This window comes from Phyllobates terribilis, unplaced genomic scaffold, assembly GCF_046119375.1.
Source record: "Phyllobates terribilis strain yellow unplaced genomic scaffold, ASM4611937v1 Scaffold_11__3_contigs__length_659146591, whole genome shotgun sequence".
NCBI lineage: Eukaryota > Metazoa > Chordata > Amphibia > Anura > Dendrobatidae > Phyllobates > Phyllobates terribilis.
In genome coordinates this window covers 618,408,700-618,420,892 of record NW_027362771.1, presented here as the reverse complement: position 1 = coordinate 618,420,892, position 12,193 = coordinate 618,408,700, and the positions used below count along the sequence as shown (strand labels likewise).

The window sequence follows — 12,193 nt, the reverse complement described above, 5'->3', positions numbered from 1 at the left end:
GAAGCATCTCACTGCCTAAAAGTGTGCCCATCAGAAGTGATCCTTTCCGCATCAGAAGATGCAGACTTGCAACTATCCCCGTTCAAGTCCTTGTCCCAGGGCAGTGTTCAATTGTACCTCCCCCATTCCTTACAATGGAAGCGCAAGTATGCAGCCTGCCACCCACCCTCAGGCTGCAATACCATACAGCTTGCTTGCTTGCACTTGAAATAGGGCCTTTTAGTTTGAAGGAGGCCGAAGCTGGCCACTACCTCATGGCTGCTTCGGCAGTGAGGTATCCATACTCAGTCCCCAGCCGCCCGGCGGCCGGGTGTCCGTGCTCGGTCCCCAGCCACCAGGGGGCGGCCGGGTGTCCATACTCGGTCCCCAGCTGCCCTGCGGCCGGGTGTCCACACACGGTCCCCAGCCACCTGGGGGCAGCCGGGTGTCCATAAACGGTCCCCAGCCGCCCCTATTTCTCCTTGGAACATCCCCCCACACACTTTTCTTAGCCCGGCCTGCTTTAGGGCAGCATTGGACGAGCCCACCAGAGAACCAAACTCCTCCGGTGGGCCCTGGCTTCTCCATCAGGGGAGTTGAGAGTGCCAAGGTAAGGAGCATGATGATGATGATAGAAGTTAGCATCTGCTTTGTTTAATTAAAATGCAAGCGTAAGTGTGCAACCTGCCACCCACCCACCCCCAGGCTGCAATACCATACCGCTAGCTTGCTTGCACTTGAAATTGGGCCTTTTAGGCAAATGGAGGCAGACGCCGGCCACCATGTCATGGCTGCGTCGGCAGCCGGGTATCCATACTCAACCCCCAGCCACCCGGCGGCCGGGTGTCCATGCTCGGTCCCCTGCCGCCAGGGGGCGGCCGGGTGTCCATGCTTGGTCCGCAGCCGCCCTGCGGTCGGGTGTCCACACATGGTCCCCAACCACCAGGGGGAGGTAGGGTGTCCATAGTCGGTCCCCAGCCGCCCCGTGGCCGGGTGTCCAAACACGGTCCCCAGCCTCCTGGGGGCGGCCGGGTGTCGATAAACGGTCCCCAGCCACCCCTATTTCTCCTTGGAAAATCCCCCACACTTTTCTTAGCCCAGCCTGCTTTAGGGCAGCATTGGACGAGTCCATCAGAGAACCAGACTCCTCCAGTAGGCCCTGGCTTCTCCATCAGGGGAGTTGAGAGTGCCAAGGTGAGGAGCATGATGATGATGATAGAAGTTAGCATCTGCTTTGTTTTCTTGGAATGCAAGCGCATGTATGTAGTAGCGGCTAGGTCTGAGATGGTCAGCGTTTTGGCGTATATCCTACCTCCTCCAAGGTTTGCTGGATGTTTTCCTGCTACTATCCCAGTTCTATGACTACCGTTAAAACAAAGCTTCAGGTGATGAATGATGGATGAGGTGGTGGCAAAGGAGAAAGAGCAGGAGGAACAGGGACCATTCACATCAATATCAGGCCAGTTAACCACACATGTCTAGTAGGATATGCTTCTGTACCAAAAGGAGAGGTTCGGCTACACAGTTATTGGGCATGCAGTGAGTGCCATGCATACCTAAAGGCACTCCAATGCCCCTTGGAAGTGACATGGAGGTCAGAGTGCCTTAACTAAACCGTTTTTTCCATTTATAGCAACTGGGTCTCCTGTGCACTGTTGGCCTAAGCAGTGAATGGAAGGCTTTCCAAAATTTATGAGGAACTGCAATGCCCCTTGAAACAGATGTGGATTACAGCATACTAAAAACCTTCTACCCATTATTAGGGAGTGGGTCTCCCTTAGTGTTCACCTATGCATTGAAAAGCAAAAGCAGACTAAAATTAGGAGGAAAAGCAATGCCCGTTGGAAGAATGGTGGAGTTCGCAGTAGAATAAAAAGACAAGATCAATGACCCTTGAAAAAGTGGTGGAGGTCGCAGTAGCTTAACAAGACGGTTTTAATGCCCCATGGAAAAGTGGTGGAGGTCGCAGTGGAATAAAAGGACAATATCAATGCCCCTGGGAAAAGTGGTAGAGGTCGCATTAGCTTAACAAGACGGTTTTAATGCCCCTTGGAAGAGACGTGGAGGTCACAGTGGAATAAAAAGACAATATCAATGCCCCTGGGAAAAGTGGTGGAGGTCGCATTAGCTTAACAAGACGGTTTTAATGCCCCTTGGAAGTGCGGTGGAGGTCGCAGTAGCTTTACAAGACAGTTTTAATGCCCCTTGGAAGAGTGGTGGAGGTCACAGTAGCTTAACAAGACAGCTTTAATGCCCCATGGAAAAGTGGTGGAGGTCGCAGTAGCTTAACAAGACAGCTTTAATGCTCCTTGGAAAAGTGGTTGAGGTCGCAGTAGCTTAACAAGACAGTTTTAATGCCCCTTGGGAAAGTGGTGGAGTTCTCATTAGCTTAACAAGACGGTTTTAATGCCCCTTGGAAGAGACTTTGAGGTTGCAGTAGCTTAACAAGATGGTTTAAATGCCCCTTGGAAGAGTGGTGGAGGTTACAGTAGCTTAACAAGACGGTTTTAATGCCCCTTGGCGAAGTGGTGGAGGTCGCAGTAACTTAACAAGACAGTTTTAATGGCGCTTGGAAGAAACTTGGAAATCAGAGTGGTCTAACAAGACGGTTTTAATGCTCCTTGGAAAAGAAGTGGAGGTCACAGTAGCTTAACAAGACAGCTTTAATGCCCCTTGGAAAAGTGGTGGAGGTCGCAGTAGCTTAACAAGACAGCTTTAATGCCCCTTGGAAAAGTGGTGGAGGTCGCAGTAGCTTAACAAGACGGTTTTAATGCCCCTTGGAAAAGTGGTGGAGGTCGCGTTAGCTTAACAAGACGGTTTTAATGCCCGTTGGAAGAGACGTGGAGGTTGCAGTAGCTTAACAAGATGGTTTTAATGCCCCTTGGAAAAGTGGTGGAGGTCACAGTAGCTTAACAAGACGGTTTTAATGCCCCTTGGAATAGTGGTGGAGGTTATAGTAGCTTAACAAGACGGTTTTAATGCCCCTTGGATGAGTGGTGGAGGTCGCAGTAGCTTAACAAGACGGTTTTAATGCCCCTTGGAAGAGTGGTGGAGGTCACAGTAGTTTAACAAGACACTTTTAATGCCCCTTGGAAGAGCGGTGGAGGTCGCAGTACCTTAAATAGATGGTTTTAATGCCCCTTGGAAGAGTGGTGGAGGTCACTGTAGCTTAACAAGACAGCTTTAATGCCCCTTGGAAAAGTGGTGGAGGTCGCAGTAGCTTAACAAAACGGTTTTAATGCCCCTTGGAAGAGATGTGGAGGTTGCAGTAGCTTAACAAGACGGTTTAAATGCCCCTTGGAAGAGATGTGGAGGTCGCAGTAGCTTAACAAACGGTTTTAATGCCCCTTGGAAAAGTGGTGGAGGTCACAGTAGCTTAACAAGATGGTTTTAATGCCCCTTGGAAGAGTGGTGGACGTTATAGTAGCTTAACAAGATGGTTTTAATGCCCCTTGGAGGAGTGGTTGAGGTCACAGTAGCTTAACAAGACGGTTTTAATGCCCCTTGGAAGAGACGTGGAGGTCACAGTAGCTTAACAAGACGGTTTTAATGCCCCTTGGAATAGTGGTGGAGGTTATAGTAGCTTAACAAGACGGTTTTAATGCCCCTTGGATGAGTGGTGGAGGTCGCAGTAGCTTAACAAGACGGTTTTAATGCCCCTTGGAAGAGTGGTGGAGGTCACAGTAGTTTAACAAGATGCTTTTAATGCCCCTTGGAAGAGCGGTGGAGGTCGCAGTACCTTAAATAGATGGTTTTAATGCCCCTTGGAAGAGTGGTGGAGGTCACTGTAGCTTAACAAGACAGCTTTAATGCCCTTTGGAAAAGTGGTGGAGGTCGCAGTAGCTTAACAATACAGCTTTAATGCCCCTTGGAAAAGTGGTGGAGGTCGCAGTAGCTTAACAAAACGGTTTTAATGCCCCTTGGAAGAGATGTGGAGGTTGCAGTAGCTTAACAAGACGGTTTAAATGCCCCTTGGAAGAGATGTGGAGGTCGCAGTAGCTTAACAAACGGTTTTAATGCCCCTTGGAAAAGTGGTGGAGGTCACAGTAGCTTAACAAGATGGTTTTAATACCCCTTGGAAGAGTGGTGGACGTTATAGTAGCTTAACAAGATGGTTTTATTGCCCCTTGGAGGAGTGGTTGAGGTCACAGTAGCTTAACAAGACGGTTTTAATGCCCCTTGGAAGAGACGTGGAGGTCAGAGTGGATAAACAAGACGGTTTTAATGCCCCTTGGAAGAGCGGTGGAGGTCGCAGTAGTTTAACAAGACGCTTTTAATGCTCCATGGAAGAGCTGTGGAGGTCGCAGTAGCTTAACAAGATGGTTTTAATGCCCCTTGGAAGAGTGGTGGAGGTCACAGTAGCTTAAAAAGACAGCTTTTTTGCCCCTTGGAAAAGTGGGGGAGGTCACAGTAGCTTAACAAGACAGCTGTAATGCCCCTTGAAAAAGTGGTGGAGGTCACAAAAGCTTAACAATACGGTTTTAATGCTCCTTGGAAAAGTGCTGGAGGTTTCATTAGCTTAAGAAGGCGGTTTTAATGCCCCTTGGAAGAGACGTGGAGGTTGCAGTAGCTTAACAAGACGGTTTAAATGCCCCTTGGAAGAGATGTGGAGGTCGTAGTAGCTTAACAAGATGCTTTTAATGCCCCTTGGATGAATGGTGGAGGTCGCATTAGCTTAACAAGACGGTCTTAATGCCCCTTGGAATTGACGTGGAGCTTGCAATCGCTTAACAAGACGGTTTTAATGCCCCTTGGAAGAGACATGGAGGTTGCAGTAGCTTAACAAGACGGTTTTAATGCCCCTTGGAAGAGACGTGGAGGTCGCAGTGGAATAAAAAGACAATATAAATGCCCCTGGGAAAAGTGGTGGAGGTCGCATTAGCTTAACAAGACAGTTTTAATGCCCCTTGGAAGAGCGGTGTGGAAGAGACTTGGAGGTCAGAGTGGTTTAACAAGATAGTTTTAATGCCCCTTACAAGAGACATGCAGTACAGCATATTAAAAACATTATTTCCATTATTGAGGAGTGGGTCTCCCATAGTCTTTGCTTATGCCTTCCAAGCAAAAGCTTCCAAAAATTAGGACGGAGGAAGTTGCAATGCTGGCAACACGGACCTCGGTCACCCTGGTAGTATAGTGGTGGTGGAGGCTGAGGATTAGGAGAAGAGCAAAAAAAAAGCCGAATTGAGGAAGCGTATACCCATGTTTGGGTGTGAAGCTCTGCATGGGAATACACCTCCCTAAATAAAACAGTGGATTTGACTTTATGTTACTCTGCTGTCATTTGCTAGTGATGAGAAGTCTGGTGTAATCCAGCCCTTCTACATTTTGATAAGGGTCAGCTTGTCAGGATTGTCAGTTGACAGGCGAGTGCGCTTATCAGTTATAATTCCCCCAGCGGCACTAAAAACACACTCCGATAACACGCTAGCGGCAGGGCAGGCCAGGACCTCCAAGGCATTCAGAGCGAGTTCATTCCAAGTGTCCAACTTGGATACCCAATAATTAAAAGGCACAGAAGAATCACAGAGGACGCTGGTACGGTCGGCAAGGTACTCCCTCACCACTTTTTGAAACTTTCCACTCCTTGTGAGAGTACCCCGCGCCTCTGGGCCTGTAAGCTGGACGGGTCTCAGAAAACTGTCCCAGAATGTTGACAGTGTTCCCCTACCTGTACTGGATTGGAGTTGCGTCTCTCTCGCCTGTACGCCTTGGTTGGTCAACGAACTGTGACCTCTGCCGCTACCGTGTTCAGATGGGAATTTTTTTAACAGTTCAGCAGCAAGGGCCTTCTGTTACTGCCCCATTTTTGTAGACCTCTCCACCTCAGGAATAAGAGAGTGAAAGATCTCCTTGTAGCAGGGGTCTAAAAGTGTCACCAACCAGTTATGACTGTCACCCAACATTTTGTCAACACGAGGGTCATGGTTAAGGCAGCGTAAAATAATGTCAGCCATGCTTGCCAGACTGGTAACGGGCAAGACTTCCGTGTCCTCACCAAGATGACAACTGACCATGCTCTCCTCCTCCTCCTCCACCCTGTGCTCAAGCCACCCACACTGAACCGACTGTATGACAGTTGTACAGGTACTACCGTCTACAGCGCATGATACCAGCTCCTGCTCTTCCTCCTCCTCCTCTCCCTCATTGTCCCCCAATGCATGTTGGGATGAGATGAGGCTGGGCTGTGTGTAATCGCCCATTACAGGTTCTTGATCCATCTCATCATACTCTGGCTGCAATGCCTCATCTTTAATTCTCTGCAGAGAGCGTTGCAAAAGACAGACAAGTGGGATGCTGACGCTAATTATGGCGTCATCGCCACTCACCATCTTGGTGGACTCCTCAAAGCTTGTCAGGATGGTACATATGGCAGACATCCAGGTCCACTCCTGAGATCTTATGTGTGGAGTCTGAGATGAATATTAACGGCCTTGTTGCAGGTGGTATTCCACAACTGCTCTCTTATGCTCACAAATCCTTTACAACACGTGGAGGGTAGAGTTCCAACGTTTGGGGACATCACACACCAGTCGGTGTGCCTGAAGCTGCAAACGCTGCTGCAGCACAGCAAGGGCGGCGGAAGCTGTAGCCGACTTGCGAAAATGAGCTGACAGGCGGCATATTTTGACGAGCAGATCTGGTAACTCGAGGGAATGATTTAAGAAACCGCTGAACCACGAGGTTAAGCACATGAGGCAAGCATGGTAAATGCATGATCTCGCCTCACCTCAGAGCCACCACCAGGTTACGGCCATTGTCACACACGACCATGCAAGGATGTAGGTTCAGCAGTCTCAGCCACAGATCTGCCTGCTCTTTCACAGCTCTCCACAACTCACAAGCAGTGTGAGGATTATCACCTAAGCTTATGAGTTTCAGCACAGCCTGTTGCCACTTGGCTGAGTGAGTACTGCAGTGCTTCCAGCTTGTAACTGATGTGGTGATATCTGAGATGGAGGCTGAACATGAGGAGGAGGAGGAGGAGGATGCGCAGGAGCTGTACACTGTGGGGGCAACTCTGACTGACATAGGGCCCGCAATCCTCGGTGTGGGGAGGATGTGTTCCGTCCCAAGGTCCGACTGGGTCCCGGCTTCCACTATGTTTACCCAGTGTGCCGTCAGGGAGATGTACCGTCCCTGGCCACAAGCACTTGTCCACGTGTCCGTTGTCAGGTGGACTCTCCCAGTAACTGCATTGTTGAGGGCACGGCAGATGCTTTGTGACACGTGATTGTGTGGTGCAGGGATGGCACACCGGGCAAAATAGTGTCGGCTGGGGACCGAGTACCGAGGGATGGCCACCGCCATAAGGCTGCGGAAGGATTCCGTCTCCACCAGCCTAAAAGGCATTTCCAACGCAAGCAGTTGTGAAATGTGCGAATTTAGGACTGTGGCCTGTGGGGCGTTGTCTGCAAATTTGCTCTTTCGTTCAATGCTCTGGGATATGGACAATTGAATGCTGCGGTGGGACGTGGACATGGACGTTGATGCTGTTTCTTGATAAACTGCCGTAACAAGTGAAGACTGAGAGGAGGGGGCATCTTTGCATGCAGTATGGACAGGGGATTGCCTTGCACGTGCAACAGGGGGTTCTATTACAAACACTACAGTGGAAGAAGCAGTGGTGACACCCGCTGACACTGGTCGTGGACCTTGAGGATCACCCCACAAAGTCAGGTGCTTTTCTACCATGTGCCTGATCATGCTGGTGGTGGTCAGGCTGGTAGTTTTGTCACCCCTGCTGATGCTGGCATGGCAGGTTGTACAAATGGCCTTTTTGGGGTTATCAGCAGAGTATTTAAAAAAATTCCAGACTCTGGAAGACCTACCGCTTGTACTGGCAACGTCCCTCGTGTTGGTGTTACGGGGAACTGTTGCCCGCCTTCTGTCTGCGGCCACCACACTGCTTCTTCCTGCCTGTTGGGGTACTCTACCTCTCTCCCCCTGTGTGCTGCTGGCCTCACTCTGCGTGTCCTCCTGCCACGTTGGGTCAGTTACTAGATTATCCACCACCTCCTCCTCTTCCATTTGCGCACCACGATCCACCTCCTCACTTCGTGGCAATTGTGTCTCGTCATCGTCCACCTCTTGTGACAAATTGCCAGCGTCGACTTCCTCTGGCCGTGGCTGTTCAAATATTTGGGCATCGCTACATGGGATCTCCTCTTCCACCACTTCAAGCGGAGCAGGCGAGGGGAACAAATATGGAAATGGAACAGTGAACAGCTCTTCAGAGTGTCCAAGTGTGGGATCACTTGCTGTCTGACGACACTCGCATGGTGGGAGGAAGGAGCATCAGGGTGAGGAGGAGTATGCGGTCGAAACTCACGGCTAATAAAACTTGACCGTGTGGAAGACAGACCGGAGGTGGTGGTGGTGCCCAGGTAACTGGAAGTATTATCTGCTATCCAATTAATAACCTGTTCACACTGATCAGTTCACAATACTGGTGTTGTAGTGTGCTTCCCTAGTAATTCGGTCAAGAAGTGTTTAGCGAGAAGATGTGGCTGTTGGTTGTAGCACATTTTCACCTTGGTCACGGCCCCGTCCCCTACATGCACCATCACCAGAACGTCCAGTTCCACGTCCCTTGCCACGCACCTTGCGCATTGTAAGTTAAGTAAAATAGTTTACACTCGCACTATCAATGGAAAAAGGGTAATAAAAAGGAGATTAGAACTGTGGAAAACGAAAACCACAGTTTTTCAGGATTTTTTTACGGCAAAAATGCCAAAAACAGGATAATATAGAGATTTTACCTGTGGAACTGCAAAACCACAGTTATAGTTATGTGGCGTACACCAGACTCTTTTAAACATATATATTGGTGTCTGACCATTCAGGGAGACAATATTACAGGTTTTTTTACGGCAAAAAATGCCAAAAACAGAATAATACAGAGATTTGACCCGTGGAACTGCAAAACCACAGTTCTATTTTTCTGGCCTACACCAGACTCTTTTAAACAGATATATTGGTGTCTGAACAGTCACAGACACACTCAATTTTTTGGGGGAGGGGTAAAAAATACCAAAAGGTTAATAAGACGGGTATTTGTACAGTCTGACTGAGGAAAAAAAAAAGACAGGATTTAGATGAAAAAAATAATAATTTTTTGTGGCCCCTGAGACCGGGGGATAAGTCTAGCAATTTGACCAACAGGAGAACACAGGACTGTAATGCAGCGTTAGCTGGTATAACCACTGCGTCTCCTATACAGCCTGCCTGCTTGCCTGATATCTGGGATGGATATTAGTTCTGAGAAGGACTGTTTGTTTGATTTGGCAGCCTTTAGAGACCCTACACTACCTATTTCACACTTTATATCTCTCCATAACTCAGCAGCACTGACCCTACACTGGCTGATCCGGAGCGACTGTGTCGAAGATGGCGGCGCCCGGTTTTATATACTCGAGGTGACGCTGTGCGGCCAGCCAATCACTGGAATGCCCACAAACAACATGGCTGCGGCATTCCAGTGACTGGCTGGCAATCCCTGCATGTTCATTGGCTCTGTAAAGAGCGCCAAACATGCAGGGCGGAGACCCGAGCTCCCGCCCGAGTAACCCGGAAATGCTCAGTGCTCACCGAACATCCCGAGTAGCGTGATGTTCGGGCGAGTAACGAGCAGTGTCGAGCATGCTCGATCAACACTACTAAATATATTTTGATGTTCATGAGCCTTATGCTCGGAACATGTCCTAAACATATTGTTATCTCCCCATCAATCTTTTGGAAGCTACTGATACTCATTGTGAAGAACCTGTTGGTTTAAGACGACTTGCAGACAATGTAAGCCCACCCGAACCTTATTCTGTACTGAATGAGTGAAAACACCAGTACACTGATGTTTACAGATGGGTCTCTCTGTCCTGGATAATAACTTTATCAAAAATGTCCCCATTACTAAAAATAGGTAAAACGACACTGCTGAAGAATAGGAAGGATCCACTATATACAATTCACTGGATCCAGAGTAAGGCACTGGCTCACGGCGAAACACATATCCCTGGAGTTTTTTTTAAGAATGTGCAATTAAATGCTTTCAAAGGAAACGCTGGATTCTTCTTATTCTTCAGTGCTACCCCCAGTCCTTTTTATTTTTGATTATTATTGGATTACACAGCAGCATCCTTCAGCTGACTGGATGCATGGGAAGAGCTGCAGCTGATTTTTCCATATCCCAAGGCATCGAAACAGAGTTGTGCCTGATAGTAGCCCATCTCATATAGGTGAGCACACCATCTTAAGCACTTTGTTTCCATACTTGTTAAGGGGCATTTACAAGATAATGGTGAACGAGCATTTCTAAAAACAATTATTTTACTATTATCTTGCCGTGTAAACAGGAGGCGGGCTCAAAATACTCACCTTATCATGAGGATTGAGTATCCATTCCATTATAGGTTTTCATTTTCCAATGATTTTATTAATTTTTAGGCAGAAATAAGGAAAGGAGGAAATAGGGAATATTGAGGGGAACAGGGGAAGGAAAGGAAAGGAATGGGGGGAAGGAGAATAGAGGTACTCAATAATATCATATGATACAATCAAATGTAATACATAAACAAAAATATTACATAACGAAATAACCAATAAAATTTATTGCAATAAAATTTCATTGAAAAAATATTATATTAAATCAATTATAACTTGAATTGAACAAATAACCAGATATATGTTTCACCTATGACGTGGTGAAGTGATGAACTAGTTTATCAGGGAAACAATTCAGACCATCTTAGCCATTTTTTTGCAAAATTTATGAAATTGATTATTTGTAATGGCAAATTTATGTTCATAGATTTTATGGAGTTTGATTCTTTCTAGTATGTCTGGAAAGATAGGAGGATCTGTTTTTCCATTATAGATTTTCAAAGCAAGACCATCAGCCTCATCAGAAGAAGTCCATTTATTGATTCATGAAGACTTTGCATAGTGAGATTGGTTATCAAAGTTGCTTTAAGTTCTAAACCCAAACCCAAATAAAGAAACCCAGTATTTCATTAGGGTTACCTACATGTTTCAAACATTAAATGCCTTTTTTTTTTTGGTATTTATACATTTTACATTTTTCCTCCTAGGAGAACATTCTCTATTCTGAACTAAACAAGACCAAGCTACCAGAAAGAAATCCAGCTTCATCCCAAACTCAGCAAGAACAAACTGTCTACGCCTCAGTCCAGACTGCAGAAAATAAGAAGAGGCAGAAAAGTTTGGCCCAATAAATAACATAACAGTCCCCAGACTATAATTTCACACATAAGTAATTTCCATTCCCCAAACAAACTCTTTTTGATAAGCTAGCACCCCTGTGGCATACCATGAACCTGGGCCAACTCTGCAAACTGGAAAGTGGTCCTATTTGGGAACGTGTTGGTCTAGCATTCAAGGGGCATTAGGTTCTGCTGGATTAAAAAAGTGAGTGAGTCCATATATAAACTAGGCTGAGATGGGGGGGAAGTTGGGGAAATGTCAGATGATCAATGAGAGATTATCATAGAAGCCACTAAATTGCTACTCCTAGCTATTATCAAAGGGCCATTTAGTTCTTTATCCCTCACAGAACCTTCTATACTAAGTCTAGTCTACACAGGATTTAGCCTCAGTTCTCAGATTCATCATCTATTTGTCATCAAATTCCGTTTTTTTTTTACTATCGGTTGTAATCTGATGCAAGTAGCCCCAAAATTAGGGTCTACTTGCATCGGATTAGCAAATTCTTATATGACAGGATACGGAAGACCACAAATTCTGTCTTTTGCTGTACGGTATATCCAAACAATTGATTTCACATTTAATATACATATATGATGATTGCGTAGGTCCGAGGCCCACCTTCAGTTGTGATGGACCTCCTGCCCTCCATAATTCCAGCATCTGCTCCTTTTATTGGTAAAGGTTAATTTTGGCAGCATTTTTGACTTTTTATCTTGCTACATACTTGTGATCTGCAATTGCTTCATATTCTAAATAAACTTTATCTGTTTATAAAAAATAATCCCGTGTTACTAAGTCCTGATAGAAAAGATGACAAACTGAAATGTATGTGTTAAAAATACAAAACTATCATGTCACCACAATATGACCACAAATACCAGAAACCCACAGGAAAGGATGAAACATGCTGTAAAACTAAGGTATGACTATCAAAAAAAAACGAAGAGTACATTCACACCATGCATTCTAATAAGCTCTGAAAAATATAATG

The 12,193-nt window shown here is 46.6% G+C and overlaps 1 protein-coding gene across 2 annotated transcripts in view; it reads left to right on the top strand.

The window, feature by feature from the left end:
- Positions 1–11,983, top strand: part of LOC141165423 (uncharacterized) — a 217,833-nt gene extending 205,850 nt beyond the window's left edge. For both annotated transcript variants that reach the window (XM_073651025.1, XM_073651024.1), the window contains one exon: positions 11,067–11,983. In XM_073651025.1, the coding sequence (XP_073507126.1) occupies positions 11,067–11,210 (144 nt within the window). In that variant the 3' untranslated portion in view covers positions 11,211–11,983. The remainder of the gene's footprint in view (positions 1–11,066) is intronic.
- Positions 11,984–12,193: the final 210 nt, after the last annotated feature.